The sequence below is a fragment of the Photinus pyralis genome, unplaced genomic scaffold, assembly GCF_008802855.1.
Source record: "Photinus pyralis isolate 1611_PpyrPB1 unplaced genomic scaffold, Ppyr1.3 Ppyr1.4_LG9, whole genome shotgun sequence".
Classification (NCBI taxonomy): domain Eukaryota; kingdom Metazoa; phylum Arthropoda; class Insecta; order Coleoptera; family Lampyridae; genus Photinus; species Photinus pyralis.
The window spans coordinates 27342-46078 of NW_022170878.1; the positions used below are offsets into that span (position 1 = coordinate 27342).

The following is an 18737-nucleotide window of genomic DNA, read 5'->3' on the forward strand; positions in this document are numbered from 1 at the left end:
GCGTGAATAAATCTCGACTGTCATTATGTTAAAAATAGCACATTTAAATGTTGGTTTATTATTGTCAAAAATAGTAGTATTGCAGGAATTATTTTTGTACAGACGATATTTTAAACTAATAAATGACCTTTAACATTGGTATAATCCCTTGAAGAGGAATTACCTAATCATTAAATTGATTGATTAAAGAATAGGTAAGCGTTTTGCAGACTGAGAGCTTGATTGTTTCTTGAAGCGCCATCGAAGCAGGCATTGGCATAATCAAAGGAAATTAACAATAAGAAATAATTAACATACTGAATGATTTGGCAACGCTGCATTTGAGTTGAGAGTAGATAGGTGTTCACCTGTCATATTTTAAAGAACGTGACGTGTAGATTTTTAATATTTTAGGTAAGTTTCTAAAGTACCTATAACTGGTGGGGTGGTTATCTCTAAATTCTGTTACTCAGAAAGTAAATAGCTAATAATTTGGTTTTACTGTGATATATCTCTCTCTCTCTATTGTTTAGTACCAAATAGATATTCTTAAAATCCTTAGATTTTTCACACATTTATTTATAACATTATTGTTAGATATGGATAGAGATAATGACACATTACTCATTAAAATTGAACCAAAACAAGAAGAAGAAATCCATTCTTTTCTTCAAGGACAGACTTCAGTAAACAATGAAGTTTTGGTGAGGGTCAAGGACGAAATTTTCATTAGTACACCCTGTTCGAGATCTCTTAATAATGAAGTACAGGAACGGTCTGAGTTTCCACGTCGCCTTTTAACTCAATTGAAAACTGTGTCCAAGAATTTAAAATGTGCCACTTGCGATTATCGGACAAATACGAAACAACGTTTCGAACGACATCTTCTAATACACAAAGTTGCTAAAGATTTAAAATGTGCCACTTGTGATTATGGCACAAATAATAAACAACACTTCGAACAACATCTTCTAACACACAAAGCTTCTAAGGATTTTAAATGTGCTACTTGTGATTACGGGACAAATAATAAACAACTCTTCGAACGGCATCTTTTAAAACACAAAGTTACAAAAGATTTTAAATGTGCTGATTGTGATTACGAGACAAATTATAAATCCTACTTTAGAATACATATTTTGAAACATAAAGTCTCTAAAGATTTTAAATGTGCTTCTTGTGATTATGCGACCAATAAGAAACAACTCTTCCAACGACATCTTCTAACACATAAAGTTTTGAAAGATTTCAAATGTGCTACGTGCGATTATGGGACAAATAAGAGACAGCTCTTCGAACGACATCTTCTAATACATAAAGCTTCTAAAGATTTTAAATGTGCCGATTGTGATTATGAAACAAATTTTGAAAGAAACTTTAAACAGCATCTTTTAACACATAAAGTTTCTAAGGATTTTAAATGTGCTACTTGTGATTATGGGACAAATAATGAACACAACTTTAAACGACATCTTTTAAAACATAACATTTCTAAGGATTTTAAATGTGCTGATTGTGATTATGCGACAAATTATAAAAACAACTTTAAACAACATCGTTTAAAACATAACATTTCTAAGGATTTTCAGTGTGCTGAGTGTGATTATGGAACAAATTATAAAGGCTACTTTAAACAACATCTTTTGAAACATAAAGTTTCTAAAGATTTTAAATGTGCTTCTTGTGATTATGGGACCAATAAGAAACAACTCTTCAAACAACATGTCCTATTACATAAAGTTTCTAAAGATTTTAAATGTGCGACTTGTGATTATGGGACGAATAAGAAAAAACTCCTCGAACGTCATCTTCTAAAACACAAAGTTTCTAAAGATTTTAAATGTGCTCATTGTGATTATGAGACAAACTATAAAAATTATCTTAAACAACATGTTTTGAAACATAAAGTTTCTAAGGATTTTAAATGTGCTACCTGTCATTATGGGACAAATAAGAAAGAATTCTTCGAACGACATCTTCTAATACACAAAGTTGCTAAAGATTTAAAATGTGCTCATTGTGATTATGAGACAAATTATAAAAGAAACTTTAAACAACATCTTTTAACACATAAAGTTGCTAAAGATTATAAATGTGCTGCTTGTGATTATGGGACGAATAAGAAACATCTCTTCAAGCAACATCTTTTAATACATCAAGTTTATAAGGAATTTAAATGTGACAGTTGTGATTATGAGACAAATTATAGGCACCACTTCAAACTACATCTTTTAACACATAAAGTTTCTAAAGATTTTAAATGTGCTACGTGTGATTATGGGACAAACAAGAAACACCTCTTCAAACAACATCTTTTAATACATAGGGTTTATAAGGATTTTAAATGTGCCAATTGTGATTATGAGACAAATTATAAGCAGCAATTCCAACTACATCTCTTAACACATAAAGTTTCTCACGATTTTAAATGTGCTACCTGTGATTATGGGACAAATAAGAAACACCTCTACAAACGACATCTTCTAATACATAAAGTGACAAAGGATTTTAAATGTGCCGATTGTGATTATGAGACACATTATAAAAACAGCTTAAAAAACCATTTTCTCATGCATAAAGGTTCTAAAGATTTTAAATGTGCCAGTTGTGATTATGGGACAAATAAGAAACGCCTCTTAAAACAACATCTTTTAACACATGTCAATGGTAACAGGCAGGGCTCTTAGAAGGGGCCTGGCGACGAGGCAGGCTCCTTGAATGAGGGGACAGCTCCGACAGGCTTTTATGGGAGTGTATCCGTTTTTTAAAATTAAGTAGTATATAGAATTGTACAAATTTTTGGTGAAATGAAGCGTGTAGAATTATTGTAAATACATCTCAAGTGTCATTATGTTAAAAATAGCGCATTTAAATGTTAGTTCATTAATAGTATTATTGTAGGAACTATTTATGTACTGACGATATTTAAAATCAATAAATGACTTTTGACGTTTAAAGAAAATTAACATTGTAATAATCCCTTAAAGAGGAATTATCCACTAACTACTAACTTACTATTGTTGGAAATATGGTGACGTGTTGCGGCATGGCAACAGTTTGTGATTCACCCTGTAGAGTATAACAATCCGAAGTGTTGTTTACTCTATGGCAGAGAAAGGTGAGTAATCAATTGAGGTTAGGTTTTGTCAAAGAAGAAGTCTCGCAGCTAAATCAAAACATTGAACATCTACGAAAATGGTGTGCGATAATTGCCAGAAGAAATTGGGCAAGGTGATAACGCCAGATCCGTGGAAAAGCGGAGCTCGGAACACGACCGAGTCGGGTGGCCGTCGAGTGAACGAAAACAAGGCCCTAACGTCGAGTAAAAATAGGTTTAATCCGTACACGAAACAATTCGAGGTGTGCAGGTAAGTGACCGTGTCAGTTAAAATGACAATGATAACGTACGTGTTCTAGGATATGTAAACAGAAAGTACACCAGATCGGCTCGCACTATTGCCAGTCTTGCGCCTATAAAAAAGGGATATGTGCGATGTGCGGCAAGAAAATGATGAGTACAAAGAATTACAAGCAATCGTCGGCTTAAAGTGGACATATTTCGATTTTGTAAATAATTTTATTGTAATATGTAAAGGTTATTTCATCTTGTGCACTACAGGAGCGTTATGTGTAGTGCAATAATTGTAAATTATTAAGATTAGGAATGTATAAGTAAAGTTTATTTTTTCCAAAGAATCGTTTTGTTTAATTATAAAACTGACCATTAGATTGTCAATGGTTTCAGTTAAAAAAAGGTCATAGGTTAATGAAACTGGGATGTTGTTCAGGGATGGTTAATTAACAAAGGGAGGGGGTTATTACGGTTTTTCATCAATATCTTTTTTCCCTTAGCTACTTCCTATGGCAAAAGCATCTACCTACTTATACAGTGATGTTCATTTAGAAGTAGACATAGGGATTTCTGTATTGTTTGCCCTATGTCTAGTTTTAAATGACAAAAACCTTCAGAAGGACGCCTAATTTTATGCAACCAAAATAACTTCTTAAAACAAATGAAGATTTTGCTGTCATATTAATTAATTGGATTAATATTCCACCAATCACCTTGGTTATTGTTTCAAATTCTAACCAATCAGATGATTTTTTAATAATTAAAAGCTAGGTAGCTTTTTATCAATAGGAATGCGTAAAATATACAGTGGTTGTGAAATTTACTGTCTTTTATTAATCTCCCTAAAATACACGATCTTGGTTTTAAATTTTAAATCGGAATAGGCGTAATCTCGCCCCCAAGATGGATAACTCGCCCCTCGTTCGAGGTTTCAAGGGTACAGTTGAAAACGGAACGCGATTTCGAACAAAATGTTAACGGTATCAAACACATGAACCTGCATTAAGGTGAAATCCAGTCAACTTCAAAATCAAAGATTGAAGCTCACCAAAAGTATAAAATGCCGCATACAAAACATACACTATAATGAAATGCAATAAATATTACCGCGTGCAATAAATAATACAAAAAAACAACAAACTAAAACTACAGGATGCTTTGGGGCTTCGCGTAATAAATCAATATTATTATTAGGTATTTTTTTATTTAGCAACACATTAATTAATTAATTTATTAAAAAATACAAAATTAACAACAGCCTGCAACTGATATTGGCCTTGCTTTTCGATTTTACTGGCTTCTAAAATGCTCTAACGTCAGAGAGAACCTCCGAGTTGGTCCTTACGCGTGAAAGGTTGCGCAATTTGCCTTAGCCATCGTTTTGCGATCTAAAAAAAATACGTTAATAATAATAAAATTCTTCAGTTAAGAGCTAGTTGGAAAATGACCTGGTGAGGCAAATTCAAGGTTACGACAAAATATGTGGAAATCGGTGATAAGCAGCTATATATCACACAGATTCCAAACTGAAGAGGCATAATCTCGCCCCCAAGGTAGATAACTCGCCCCTCGTTCTGGGTTTCAAGCCTACACTTGAGTGTCATAACTCATTTCCGTGATCGTCTCTTCAAGGCGAAAATGTTAGCTTACAAACAACAAGTCAGAACACATACACACATCAAACAATTCGATAATTTCCACATGTTTAAAAGAATGATCAAAAATATACATCCAAGTTGGGGACTAGACCATGTAACTGAAACATAAAAAAAACATTTAGTAAACATTACAACAAAACTGAACGCAATTTCGAACAAAAGGTTAACGGTGTCAAACACATGAACCTGCATGAAGGTTAAACGCAGGTTCGCGTAATAAATCAATATTATTATTATTATTTATTTAGTAACACATTAATCTTATAAAAAACACAAAATTGACAACATCCTACAGCTGTTGGCCTTGCTTTTCGATTTTACTGGCTTCTAAACTCTTCAACTGCTCCAACGTCAGAAGGGAAACTCCGAGTTGGTCCTCACGCGTGAACGGTTGCGCCATTTGCCTTAGCCATCGTTTCGCGATCTAAAAAAAATACGTTACAATAATTAATAAAATCTTCAGTTAAGAGCTAGTTGGAAAAAAATCCTGTGAGGCAAATTCAAGGTTACGACAAAATATGTGGAAATCGGTGATACGCAGCTATATATCACACATAGATTCCAAACCGAAGAGGCATAATCTCGCCCCCCCAAGTATACAACTCGCCCCTCGTTCGGGGTTTCAAGTCTACACTGAGTCATAACTCATTTCCGTGATCGTCTCTTCAAGGCGAAAAAATGTTAGCTTACAACAGAGTCGGAACACATACACACATCAAACAATTCGATAATTTGCAAATTCAAGGTTACATGTTTAAAAGAATGATCAAAAATATACATCTAAGTTGGACTAGCCATGTAACTGAAACATAAAAAAAACAATTAGTAAACATTACACCAAAACTGAAACGCAATTCGAACAAAGGTTAACGGTGTCAAAACATGAACCTGCATGAGGTTAACGCAATAAAGAAACCTGCTGGTTCGCGTAATCAATCAATATTATTAGTATTTTATTTAGTAACCACATTAATCTTATAAAAAATACAAAATTGCAACATCCTACAGCTGTTGGCCTTGCTTTTCGATTACTGCTTCTAACCTGGCTTTTTTCTCTTCAACTGCTCCAACGTCAGAAGGGAAAACTTCGAGTTTGGTCCTCACGCGGTGAACGGTTGCGCCATTTGCCTTAGCCATCGTTTCGCGATCTAAAAAAAATACGTTAATAATAATAAAATTCTTCAGTTAAGAGCTAGTTGGAAAATGACCTGGTGAGGCAAATTGCAAGGTTACGACAAAATATGTGGAAATCGGTGATACGCAGCTATATATCACACATAGATTCCAAACCGAAGAGGCATAATCTCGCCCCCAAGGTAGATAACTCGCCCCTCGTTCTGGGTTTCAAGCCTACACTTGAGTGTCATAACTCATTTCCGTGATCGTCTCTTCAAGGCGAAAATGTTAGCTTACAAACAACAAGTCAGAACACATACACACATCAAACAATTCGATAATTTCCACATGTTTAAAAGAATGATCAAAAATATACATCCAAGTTGGGGACTAGACCATGTAACTGAAACATAAAAAAAACATTTAGTAAACATTACAACAAAACTGAACGCAATTTCGAACAAAAGGTTAACGGTGTCAAACACATGAACCTGCATGAAGGTTAAACGCAGGTTCGCGTAATAAATCAATATTATTATTATTATTTATTTAGTAACACATTAATCTTATAAAAAACACAAAATTGACAACATCCTACAGCTGTTGGCCTTGCTTTTCGATTTTACTGGCTTCTAAACTCTTCAACTGCTCCAACGTCAGAAGGGAAACTCCGAGTTGGTCCTCACGCGTGAACGGTTGCGCCATTTGCCTTAGCCATCGTTTCGCGATCTAAAAAAAATACGTTAGCGCTTTAAACCTTCGAAGGCGATCCACCTGCACGGCTTCCTCCGTCGACAGGTTGCAGAGCGAGTCTTTGAGATGTTCCTGGATCCACTTCGGCAATTTCGATCGTTTATCCGCGCGAGAAAAGCGCTTATCGGCAAATATCATAATACCGTAATCGGTCTTTCCTCTAATGGCGCGGCCGACGCACTGCGCCGCGTGACGCATCGCGTCAAAGGTAAGGAAGTCATTCTCTCGAATCTGCAATTGCACGCTCAATGACGCGGCCTTCTACAATTAACACACCTGAAATTGATCGCGTAAATAATCCAACCTCGCTTTCAGTATACGAGACTGCGTATACACGTACGGAATACCAAACATGAGGACGGCTCTGCCGAGGTGATGATCGAAATCGACCCCCTCTGACACCTTCCCGCGCGCCACCGATAAAAGCACCGCCCCTCTGCCCGATTCGCAGGCCTACCAAAAGCGATTGTAATCAAACATGAAATTACCGCCGTACCAATTACTTTAATGTAATACATTAGCGCAAAACTCGTTTCGGCCGAGTCTTGAGTTTCGATGAATAGCAACTTGTAGCGTTGCAGACTGTCGATTACTCCTTGATCGTACCAGCTTGCGACCACGGATTCGAGGTACAAATACGACGTAAAGAAACAGACAACTCCATCGGGGACGTTAGCTGCAACCTGCACAATAAATAAGTAATCGAGGTTTACGTTGGTGGGGGGAAAAAAGGTGTCGTCATTCTACTCACGGACAAATCGTACCTCTACAAGTAGCTGCCCGTAATTTCTTATGACGGCGATATCTTCGCGAGTTTCAAACTTGGAGGATATCGCGACTTGATCGTTACCTTTAGATACAATCTGAGTGACAATTGAGTATGTAGAACAAATTGCGGCGCCATCTTATCTTACCATCGGCAACAAGCAGGGACGTGCCAGGGTCATCGTAAACGACGACATGATGACAGGATGAAAGTTGAGGATCTTCGGGTACATATCAAGGGGCGAAAGCGTGCCCGATGTGATAACGACCGTTTGAAATCGATCGAAAACAGGCTTAATTGCGATGGACGAATCCAGGCAGCTGAAAAATATTGCAGTAAACTCGAATTGCCGTCAGCGTCACCTACCAAAAGTGCAGAATGGGATTGGACACGGTGGGCGTTTTATCGTCGAACGGTTCGACGATAATTGTAAACCCCTTCATGTAAGTGGATACCAAGGTCGCTAAATGTGTGATTAGGATTAGCGGACTGAAATCGGTCATGTCGGCGATCTCGAGCGTTCGCAAGAGCGATGCGAGCCTTTCGGCGCAGAATTTTAACGGCTTACGTTCGATGCACACCTTGCTTTGTAGATCGCGCAAAAATCCCGCCGGCGTTTCCTGCACTACGTGCTGCACTCTCAACCTGGTCTTGATGTACTCCAAAAATCGCTTCAGAAAACCAATGAAGTGCTCGGCGTTTCGTATGTTTCCCGGAACCACCTCTAAAGACTAATGAGATCAATGGCCATAATTTAGTTAACGTACCGTTCAACACTTCATCCGGCAACACTGGATTCGCAAGTATCACGTCGGTTTCCCGCGCGACGCTTGCGTCCTTAAGTCCGGCGACTAAGCGCTGATACTCGTCTTGTAAACGTTTCGCATCATCCTCGCGCATTCTGTTAACAATGTTAAAATGTGTTGCTTAGAATATGACTGTGTACGCTAACTTCGAAGAAACTAGACCAGTTCTATTCTAAGGAAGTCAGTCGTGACGCGTAGTGCAAACCGTTCGAATCGCATTTTGTGAAAAAAAAACAAGAAAGCTGTGATTTTTAGACTTAAGTGCACTGTGACTTTAGCTCAGTTCCTTAGAATATTACCGTGTGTAACCTCGAAGACACCAGATCAGTTCCATTCTAAGTCAGTCGTGACGCGTAGTGCAAACCGTTCGAATCGCATTTTGTTAAAAAAAACAAGAAAGCTGTGATTTTTAGACTTAAGTGCACTGTGACTTTAGCTCAGTTCCCTAGAATATTACTGTGTGTAACCTCGAAGACACCAGATCAGTTCCATTCTAAGGAAATCAGTCGTCACACGTAGTGCAAACCGTTCGAATCGCATCTTGTTAAAAAAAAAACAAGAAAGCTGTGATTTTTAGACTTAAGTGCACTGTGACTTTAGCTCAGTTCCTTAGAATATTACTGTGTGTAACCTCGAAGACACCAGATCAGTTCCATTCTAAGGAAATCAGTCGTGACACGTAGTGCAAACCGTTCGAATCGCATTTTGTTAAAAAAAAACAAGAAAGCTGTGATTTTTAGACTTAAGTGCACTGTGACTTTAGCTCAGTTCCTTAGAATATTACTGTGTGTAACCTCGAACACACCAGATCAGTTCCATTCTAAGGAAGTCAGTCATGACGCGTAGTGCAAACCGTTCGAATCGCATTTTGTTAAAAAAAAACAAGAAAGCTGTGATTTAGAGACATTTATGACGATCGCAACAAACCACTTACTCTGCAACTGTACGTTCTAAAAGCGTAATATTAGCGGTCGACTTTTCGATAATTCGTTTATTAATTTTAACGCTCATTGAGTCAATGCAGACATTATCGATGTTGTGAGCCTCGTCAAAAATCACAACAGCCTCCTTGGTCAGCTCCTTCGAAACAACGTCCGCAATTTTCGGATCTAGCAAATAATGATAACTGTACACCACAATATTCGCGTGGGTAATCTAAAAGTAGTGGTAACCGTCAACAGCACGCAACTGAAAAACACTTACGGCAAACCGTGCCAGGAAATAGGGGCACCAGTTACGATCGCGACCGTACTGCTTCAGGTCATCGAGACTGTAAACGCCGTAAGGTAAAACACTCTCCTTCCCGTCCATGGCGAAACCTTCGTAATATTGACAAATCGGGATTGTGTCGTCGTGACTGTAGCGGTCACGCACGTAACTCGCGGTGAGCGAATGGCATTTGCTATCTACGATTTTGCCCTCTCTTTCGGTACTAACCTAAAACACACCTGCAGAACTTCTTCGGCGTTTTCACAAGCGGAATACCTCGGGATGAACGCACATGTTCTTACGTGAACTTAAAACGAGACCAGTTAGCGACGGATAACTGGAATCTTGCTTCTCATAGTAGTCCAACAGCTTCTTCAGCTCTTCTATAACCTTTTCGATTTCCGGCACGGTTCGTGAGCAATAGATAAGCTTACGAACAACGTGGGGATTCTCCAACATGTACGCTACGATTAATGAAAGTAAAGTTGTCGTCTTTCCCGTACCGGAAGGCATCTCTAGGACGCAGTGGCCCTTAAATGAAAGTCTTAGTCTTTAATTGAAAGGCGGAGCTCTACCTTTGCATCTAATGCCCTTTTTAACTCGCACATGTAGGCGTATTGTTCAGGGTAGATGTATTCGTAAGGGAAGTAGACGATTAAATCGTCTATGGTCAACCTAAAAAAAAGGATATTAGAGAAATGATATCTAAGCGAAGAGAAAATACTTCATTTTCGGTTATTACTTATTTCATCACATACAAAACACAAATTTTGAGGTTAGGTAAATTGTCAACAACAACATGGCGTGTCTGGGTAGCGTTCCATAATTCTGCCATTGGCTACATTCGCGAATCACGTACACATAACGTATATACCCATTCATTCACAGGGCTCTGACCAGAAAGCAGTTGACACACGAAAGGCCCATTGCGCCTACTCCCTTTTTTTCGCAAATAGGTTCAGAGTTCGTTCCTCTCAATAAAGCACAGGCACTTGTTTCTCCTAAGCTGACATCTGTCTGACCAAGGCGTAGGCATCACAGTTACAGACTACATGTTCGGTAGTTTCATCTGTCTCAGATCATTACAGGTTTCTGAGCATTTCATTGGTTGAGAAGAAGTTAGCCGATTGGTGGAACGTATTCGAACGATAATATTATAATTATCCCAGTTATTATTGGAGCGACTACTGAAATCCCTAACGAAAATCTAAAGAAAGTTGGCATCAACGAGAATACATACTTGCTTGTGCTGCTGGACACGTGCAGAACTCTCCGAACAGAAATACAACAGGAAACACTTCAAGAATTCCTCCATAACGATACATGATTTACTATGCTTGTCCAAATAAAACGTGTAGTAGAGAACCGTGCAAATTTAAATAGTAATAATAATAGAAAACACCATAACACAGATCAATAAGTAACATTTGTGTAAACTTGACGTAAAGTCCGTTGCACAAACTTCCCGAACAGGGAGAAAATTAACAATAATAAAAATGTTACGAAAAAAAAAAATGATTTATTTGACAAGGTTTAAACAGGAGTGATGATTGGCGACGAGGTTAGAAGTAAAAAAGGTCCAAGATGTCGACGTCTTATCTAATCTGAAAAAAAAATAATTTTTATTCCAAACATGATACAAGCACAAAAGTAAAAAAAAATTAATTCAAATTGGAAAAGGCACCACATTCAGTACAATATACGCTGCCCGAATTTTTTTTTCGGGCCTCAAAAAAAGGAAGGTTACAACCTTCCTTTTTTACCAAAAATCGACTGCACCAAAATTTCTCGGGAAAACACTTTTTCTTATTAATTTTGGTGCGTAGAATCCAAAACAATTCGTACTTTTTCGATCAGACTTCTCAATCAAAAGTTATAGACTAGAAACCAATTTCGAAAGAAAATTCAAAGGGCTGTAACTTTTGAACTAGTAGCCCAATCTTGGAACTGTTTGAAATTATGGATTCTACAGGCCACATTCTATAAGAAAATTTTTTTTCCGGGTCGATCTGAGACAATTTTTTTTTCGGGGCTCAAAAAAAGGCAGTGTATAACCTTCCTTTTTTACCAAAAATCGACTGCACCAAAATTTCTCGGGAAAACACTTTTTCTTATTAATTTTGGTGCGTAGAATCCAAAACAATTCGTACTTTTTCGATCAGACTTCTCAATCAAAAGTTATAGACTAGAAACCAATTTCGAAAAAAAATTCAAAGGGCTGTAACTTTTGAACTAGTAGCCCAATCTTGGAACTGTTTGAAATTATGGATTCTACAGGCCACATTCTATAAGAAAAATTTTTTTCCGGGTCGATCTGAGACAATTTTTTTTTCGGGCTCAAAAAAAGGCAGTGTATAACCTTCCTTTTTTACCAAAAATCGACTGCACCAAAATTTCTCGGGAAAACACTTTTTCTTATTAATTTTGGAGCGTAGAATCCAAAACAATTCGTACTTTTTCGATTAGACTTCTTGATCAAAAGTTATAGACTAGAAACCACTTTTGAAAAAAAATTCAAAGGGCTGTAACTTTTGAACTAGTAGCCCAATCTTGGAACTGTTTAAAATTATGGATTCTACAGGCCACATTCTAAGGAAATTTTTTTTCCGGATCGATCTGAGACAAATTTTTTTTCGGGCCTCAAAAAAAGGCAGTTATTACCTTCCTTTTTTTACCAAAAATCGACTGCACCAGAATTTCTCGGGAAAAAACTTCTTATTAAATTTGGTGCGTAGAATCCAAAACAATTCGTACTTTTTCAATCAGACTTCTCAATCCAAAGTTATAGACTAGAAACCAATCCATGTGGCCCTAACACTTGACGCTTAGTCCGTTGCACAACCTTCCCGAACAGGGAGAAAATTAACAATAATGATAATAATAATACAAATTTTATGAAAGAAAGTGATTTATTTGACAAAGTTTAAGCAGGAGTGATGATTGGCGACGAGGCTAGAAGTAAAAAAGGTCCAAGATGTCGACGTCTTACCCAATCTAAAAAAAATAATAAGAATGTTTATTTTCAAACATGATAAAGAACAAAAGTAAAAAAATATATTCAAATTGGAAGTTAGGAACAACGGAATATGGGTGCATCATTTACTTTTTTGTTACCAGCCCTAACGTTGCCTTTACACGGCAGCTATGTTCGAAAACAAGAAGGGGGCACTGTAAAGGGATCTTTGAGCAACATTACAAAGACAACAAAGACAAATTTATTCAGTCATAATAAAATAGTTTGAAAACGCAACTTTAATTAAAATACAAATAAAAATATTGTACATGAAATATTTCCTAAAAAATAATTTATATACTACCTACATAGCTGAAACTGTTTCAATACACGAACAAAATTAGGAAGATTGCATCCCGGGAACACGGGAAAACGAATGGGAAACGAACTCACATACTCATAAATTTACAAGGCCATATTTCGTCCTTCAATCGAAATTTCAACAGCGCGCTGTTTCTTCTGCCGTCGTCCCTCGACGAAACTCTTATAGTGCCTTTCGAATCGATTCATTTGCTTCTTCGTCGACTGAGAAAAGTTGCGGGGATTAATCGAAGGCGGTCGATGGAACGGTTGCTACTCACTCTACTAATATCGACATCCGTGTGCCACTTCGGCCGCACTACGTAATCCTTACTCGAAGGTACGGGAACGCGCGCGCGACCTATCCAACCTTTATCACCGGGCCGTAGTGCTCTGCAAAGAGACCATTGCATATAATGAATGACCGCGATCGTGATTTTCGTACTTTCCCTCGGACGACGTCATCGCCTTGTTGATATCCTTTCTACGTTGCGAGACCTGATCTTCGCTCTTGCGTTTCTTGGGCATCTGTTCCATATCGCGCTGTAGCCTCTCCTCCCTCGACATCGCTAAGCAATAACGTGATCAAGATCTCGCCTGCGCTTCACCTCTTACCTTTGAAATCCGCGGACAAATTAAAAATCGGTCTCGCCCATTCGCTGATTAACTTCCCGGCGCGTTCCTTATTTTCCTTTGTCTCCTTCGGATGCTTATACAAATACATCACAGCCTTACCTATACCCGAATGTTTCAACGTTGATTGGTCTATTGGCGGGAACTGTAATGGAATGCATTTTACAATTTTTTTTGTTTTGTATATGTCAAATTGATTGCTGTGATAGCACGCACTTTTTAGTAAGTTTAGTAAGTTTTTTTTTAGAAACACGGGTCACGCCGCATATGATTTCGTCATTGATTAAAATACCGTAGACAAAATTGATTTGGTTTAAATTGTATAAAATTTGCAGGTGCTCTTTCTTACAAACCTCAGTCAAAAGTTTTAGGATAGCGTCCCGAACTTGTAAAGACGGCATAGACCTATCGGGCATAGGCGCCAACCAATCAGTGAGTACGTTAAGGACGTTGTGCTCGATAAAGGCCAGCTGCAAGTCGTGCTTTTTCAACTGGGACATAACCTTACCGAGCATTGCGATTTTCTTCGTGGCCGGCTTCATGGCTTGATTCAGTCTTCGGTCGTCCTAAAACACGTAAATGACGTTTTAATACTGGGCGGCGCGGCGTCGCTGTTACCTCGGCCGCGTTTCTCATGTCCATCAGAAGTTGCGCGATAATGTCGTCGTTATCGTTAATGATGTCGATGTCCTTGCGTTTCCGTTTTCGCGACTGCTCGTCGCGCTTCCGCTGGAGCATCGCCTCAAAATCGGAAACGCCCTCGCTATTGCCGCTGTCAAAACATAATAGACAATTATCACAAATAGCGGGACATTTTTGGAATGATTCAACGTTTTGGAAAGGAGCTGGAAATGTTTTCAAAATGTTCCAAAAATTCCGATTCTGCTGAAAATATTCTAGTTACAAATGTTGGAAATAAATAAATAAATACAAATAAGGAAATAGCGGTTGGTTGTACTCGTGTTTCCTTAATGATGTTTTGAACAAAACAAAATATTTAATGCACTTTTGCATAAATCAAGCGCGAATATTTCGAGAAAGAAGTTCCTAAAGAATATGATTCTCCTAGTAAAGACAAACATATCGCATATTGTAAACATTTCCCTTAAATTTTAACCATAGATGCTTCTGGTAAAGAAAAACATAACCCATAAACCCACCATTGCTTTACTTTTTTTGGAAACTCGATTTTTATTGAGTTTGATAAAGTACTTACCTTTTGAGTTATTCACAAGTGTATGAAACGTGGTTTTTTTGTTAAAAAAATTGACACCTTCACTCGCGAATAGGTTGCAAAATATGAAGATTCAGAAAAACTTTACAGAACAAAAGTGGTAGACATATTTTCAACGAAAGATCTTTCTCCCCAAGTAGGGGTCAACTTTGAAAACCTTAATCAAAACTTTTACGAAGATGTGGATTTTGCTTATCGTATTGTTAAAAACAAATTTGATTCTTTCAAAAAATCGTTTTTGAAACGTTTCAGAAAACTGTTTAGGAAACATTTTGGAAATGGGTCTAAATGTACAGGGTGGCCAAATAAGAATGCGAGGTATCTGGGAACCTGTCCAACGTAGAGGCTTGCGATAAAAAAATTTATTACTAAAACGGCCACGAGAAAAACCTGGAAAATATTTTTAAGCTTCTGAAATGGCCGCTAGGGGGCGTAACTGCTATCTGGAATCTAAAAAAGTGATCTTTCTGTGAATTCCGCTACATTAATCTAACAAAAAAATACCGGGTCGTTGAAGACGACGATAATCTGAAGCTTTTTTGTTTGACAATTTTTCCTGTATCTCTAAAAATGAAGTGGTGGGGGGTATTCAATGGTTTCCGTAAAGAACACCCTGTATCTTCGAAACGACTGAGCCGATTTTAACAAACTCGGGTTAATTGAAAAGAGTTATTCTTCGGCCAGGAATAATTATAATATTTGAAGTTTTGTTAGTTTCAGATATCGCCACTTGGGGGCTTTTTTCGACATTCCGACAGAAATGGTTAATTTTCTCAAAAAAATTAAATGCACTGGTTCGATTTTTTTTTCATGAAAAAGTAGCTAAATGATGCCTAAACAAGCTCGCGAAAACCGCATCTGCACCAAAATTTCACGGGAAAACACTTTTTCTTATTAATTTTGGTGCGTAGAATCCAAAACAATTCGTACTTTTTCGATCAGACTTCTCAATCCAAAGTTATAGACTAGAAACCAAATTCGAAAAAAAATTCAAAGGGCTGTAACTTTTGAACTAGTAGCCCAATCTTGGAACTGTTTGAAATTATGGATTCTACAGGCCACATTCTATAAGAAAAATTTTTTTCCGGATCGATCTGAGAGAATTTTTTTTTCGGGCCTCAAAAAAAGGCAGTGTATAACCCTCCTTTTTTACCAAAAATCGATTGCACCAAAATTTCTCGGGAAAACACTTTTTCTTATTAATTTTGGTGCGTAGAATCCAAAACAATTCGTACTTTTTCGATCAGATTTCTCAATCAGAAGTTATAGACTAGAAACCAATTTCGAAAGAAAATTCAAAGGGCTGTAACTTTTGAACTAGTAGCCCAATCTTAGAACTGTTTGAAATTATGGATTCTACAGGCCACATTCTATAAGAAAATTTTTTTCCGGGTCGATCTGAGACAATTTTTTTCGGGGCTCAAAAAAAGGCAGTGTATAACCTTCCTTTTTTACCAAAAATCGACTGCACCAAAATTTCTCGGGAAAACACTTTTTCTTAGTAATTTTGGTGCGTAGAATCCAAAACAATTCGTACTTTTTCGATCAGACTTCTCAATCCAAAGTTATAGACTAGAAACCAATAAAAACATTCAAAGGGCTGTAACTTTTGAACTAGTAGCCCAATCTTGGAACTGTTTGAAATTATGGATTCTACAGGCCACATCCTATAAGAAAATTTTTTTTCTGGATCGATCTGAGAGAATTTTTTTTCCTGGCCTCAAAAAAAGGCAGTGTATAACTTCAAATATTATAATATTTGTAGCCGAAGAATAACTCTTTTCAATTAACGCGAGTTTGTTTAAATCGGCGCAGCCGTTTCGAAGATACAGGGTGTTCTTTTCGGAAACCTTTGAATCCCCCCCCCCCCCACTTCATTTTTAGAGATACAGGAAAAAAAGTCAAACAAAAAAGGTTCAGATTATCGTCAACTTCAAAGACAGGACATTTTTTTGTTAGGTTAATACTCGGGTTAATATAGCGGAATTCACAGAAACATCACTTTCCTACATTCCCCATTGCAGTTACGCCCCCTAGCGGGCATTTCAGAAACTTAAAAATAATTTCCAGGTTTTGCTCATGGCTGTTTTAGTAATAAATTTTTCTTTCAGATACAGTACCTCGCATTCTTAGTTGGCCACCCTGTACACAAGTTAATCGGCCATATACAATCAACATACCCTCGCTGGGGATCAATTCCGTCATCCGAATCATCCGAGACCTCCGGCACAATTTCCCGCGGCTCGACGTTCTCAGTTGGCGTGCTCTCCACGTTAGTACCGTCACCCTCGTCGTCACTCACTATTCGCTTAGACGCACCAGCCGCCCCATCCTCATTTTCGGAGTCCGACAAAATTTTCCTTCTCTTTTCGGCCGGCCCCGGAGATCCCGACCGCGAACGGGAACTGCCGCGAGAGCGGGACCGTGCGCGACTCCCGCTACGAGATCTCGACCTTGACTTCGATCGCGAACCGGATCTTGATCGTGCCGAGCCCGACCTAGATCTTGACCGTGACACGGAACGGGACTTTCTCGAGCCCGAACGCGAACTTCTTCCCGATTTGGCCGACCCGGATCTAGATCGGCGAGAGCCGGATCTGGATCTGGGAGAACCGGATCTCGAACGGGATCTTGACTTTGATTTGCGAGAGCCAGAACGTGATCTTGACTTCGATCGATTGGAACCTCTAGAACCCGACCTAGATCGTTGGGAGACCCTCGAACCCGAACGCGATCTGGATCTGGACCGATGTGATGCACGCGAGCCCGACCTCGACCGACTCGATGCTCTCGAGCGATGTGATCCCGACCGTTTAGATCCCCTGGAACCCGATCTTGATCGGTTTGAACCCAAACGTGATCTACGCGAAGTTCTGGAGCCGGAACGGTTAGACACTCTTGAGGCATTTGACCCGGATCGAGAACGATTCGACTTTTGCGAGCCGGATCGTGACCGATTCGACTTTTGTGAGTCGGACCGCGACCGATTAGAAGCTTTGGACCCGGATCGAGATCGATTGGAAGCCTTGGAGCCGGACCGATTCGATGCTTTCGAATTCGATCTCGATCGAGATGGCGAGTGAAAAGTTCTAGAGTAGACTGACGCGGAACGTGAGCGTGAACTTCGGCGCGATCCCGGTGATTTTGATTTAGCAGGCGAAGCACATTTCTTAGGTGACCTCGAGCGGGAACGAGCCGATCCAGATCTTGACCGATGGCCCGAATCTTGTGATGGCGATTTAGATCGACTTTTCCGTGCTTCATACGAGGAATTTGAATTGGAACGAGAACGTACACTTTTCACCGCCGATCCATTGCTTGCGTTTGACCCGACCGATCTAGAACGTGATCTGACAGAGGTACCGTTCACTTCTGGAGACATCGGCGTCTCCAGTTCTGCACTTTCATTATGGGACTTTTCCGAGCTGTTCGAGTGAACAGACGGAGATCTTGGTGCCGAATCTTTCAGCGCTTCCGACGCAGCATCTAAAAACAAAATAGACAATTTAAGGTTATGGTAATTATCCGATTGATATTATTCACCTGCGTCAACTTCCATATTAAAGGATTTTCGGCAATTGCTTGAAATTGTTCAATAAATGCCCTAATTATCACTACACATATTCATATTTATTTAAAATCTTATAAAATATACAAACACGAAATACCATAAACGTAAAATGCTAAAGGCGGTGTCTAATTTACCGACATATGTTGGGTATGCATACCTCCCTAAAGGTCGGTTTACATTCATCAAAATTTTACACGTATCCTAACATATACCGAGTGACATAGAAATTGAAACACCAAACATTTGGTATTCTTACTCGTACGATAGAGGGCACGCCGAATTCCTCGCCCACATTTTAAATGACATGTTCAATGGGCAAAAAACCGAGAGTATTTTTATTTAAGCAT

General features: G+C 38.5%; 4 protein-coding genes across 6 annotated transcripts; 2 read left to right on the plus strand and 2 right to left on the minus strand.

The window, feature by feature from the left end:
• The first annotated feature begins 327 nt into the window (after positions 1 to 327).
• Positions 328 to 2869, plus strand: LOC116181384 (gastrula zinc finger protein XlCGF58.1-like). Its single transcript, XM_031501735.1, has 2 exons — positions 328 to 393; positions 577 to 2869. Exon 2 carries the CDS (start codon positions 579 to 581, stop codon positions 2664 to 2666), a length of 2088 nt encoding a protein of 695 aa, XP_031357595.1. The 5' UTR covers positions 328 to 393; positions 577 to 578; the 3' UTR covers positions 2667 to 2869.
• A 208-nt stretch (positions 2870 to 3077) lies between these two features.
• LOC116181385 (cysteine-rich PDZ-binding protein) lies at positions 3078 to 3675 on the plus strand. The gene is made up of 2 exons (XM_031501736.1): positions 3078 to 3347; positions 3397 to 3675. The coding sequence occupies exons 1-2, from the start codon at positions 3175 to 3177 to the stop codon at positions 3524 to 3526; spliced, it is 303 nt and encodes a 100-aa protein (XP_031357596.1). The 5' UTR covers positions 3078 to 3174; the 3' UTR covers positions 3527 to 3675.
• A 1541-nt stretch (positions 3676 to 5216) lies between these two features.
• Positions 5217 to 10662, minus strand: LOC116180933 (general transcription and DNA repair factor IIH helicase subunit XPD). Of its 2 annotated transcripts, XM_031501119.1 has the most exons (14): positions 10364 to 10660; positions 10215 to 10314; positions 9916 to 10170; positions 9634 to 9867; positions 9365 to 9585; positions 8392 to 8525; positions 7991 to 8348; positions 7773 to 7944; positions 7623 to 7721; positions 7362 to 7541; positions 7135 to 7311; positions 6880 to 7089; positions 6198 to 6834; positions 5217 to 5413 (listed from the first exon to the last, which is right to left on the minus strand). In XM_031501119.1, exons 1-13 carry the CDS (start codon positions 10366 to 10368, stop codon positions 6700 to 6702), a joined length of 2280 nt encoding a protein of 759 aa, XP_031356979.1. In that variant the 5' UTR covers positions 10369 to 10660; the 3' UTR covers positions 5217 to 5413; positions 6198 to 6699. The 2 variants fall into 2 exon arrangements, with proteins under 2 accessions (XP_031356979.1, XP_031356980.1); XM_031501120.1 differs by lacking the exons at positions 5217 to 5413; positions 6198 to 6834 and having other exon boundaries at positions 6997 to 7134; positions 7199 to 7311; positions 10364 to 10662.
• Positions 10663 to 12549: 1887 nt separating this feature from the next.
• Positions 12550 to 18524, minus strand: LOC116180322 (IWS1-like protein). Of its 2 annotated transcripts, XM_031500253.1 has the most exons (9): positions 18363 to 18524; positions 17000 to 18305; positions 14204 to 14357; positions 13939 to 14151; positions 13568 to 13730; positions 13398 to 13521; positions 13234 to 13345; positions 13046 to 13177; positions 12550 to 12633 (listed from the first exon to the last, which is right to left on the minus strand). In XM_031500253.1, the coding sequence occupies exons 1-8, from the start codon at positions 18376 to 18378 to the stop codon at positions 13058 to 13060; spliced, it is 2208 nt and encodes a 735-aa protein (XP_031356113.1). In that variant the 5' UTR covers positions 18379 to 18524; the 3' UTR covers positions 12550 to 12633; positions 13046 to 13057. The 2 variants fall into 2 exon arrangements, with proteins under 2 accessions (XP_031356113.1, XP_031356112.1); XM_031500252.1 differs by lacking the exon at positions 12550 to 12633 and having other exon boundaries at positions 12839 to 13177.
• Between the last annotated feature and the right edge of the window lie 213 nt (positions 18525 to 18737).

What these genes read in the sequence shown, in the direction of transcription:
- LOC116181384 (XM_031501735.1), top strand. Translation starts at nt 579, where the DNA reads ATGGATAGAGATAATGACACATTACTCATTAAAATTGAACCAAAACAA.
- LOC116181385 (XM_031501736.1), top strand. Translation starts at nt 3,175, where the DNA reads ATGGTGTGCGATAATTGCCAGAAGAAATTGGGCAAGGTGATAACGCCA. An exon ending in AAACAATTCGAGGTGTGCAG is followed by an intron (nt 3,348 to 3,396) that starts GTAAGTGACCGT and finishes TACGTGTTCTAG; the next exon opens with GATATGTAAACAGAAAGTAC.
- LOC116180933 (XM_031501119.1), bottom strand. An exon ending in GCCGGATGAAGTGTTGAACG is followed by an intron (nt 8,349 to 8,391) that starts GTACGTTAACTA and finishes ATTAGTCTTTAG; the next exon opens with AGGTGGTTCCGGGAAACATA. An exon ending in AATCCCATTCTGCACTTTTG is followed by an intron (nt 7,945 to 7,990) that starts GTAGGTGACGCT and finishes AATATTTTTCAG; the next exon opens with CTGCCTGGATTCGTCCATCG.
- LOC116180322 (XM_031500253.1), bottom strand. An exon ending in ACATGAGAAACGCGGCCGAG is followed by an intron (nt 14,152 to 14,203) that starts GTAACAGCGACG and finishes TACGTGTTTTAG; the next exon opens with GACGACCGAAGACTGAATCA. An exon ending in TCCTAAAACTTTTGACTGAG is followed by an intron (nt 13,731 to 13,938) that starts GTTTGTAAGAAA and finishes ATTCCATTACAG; the next exon opens with TTCCCGCCAATAGACCAATC.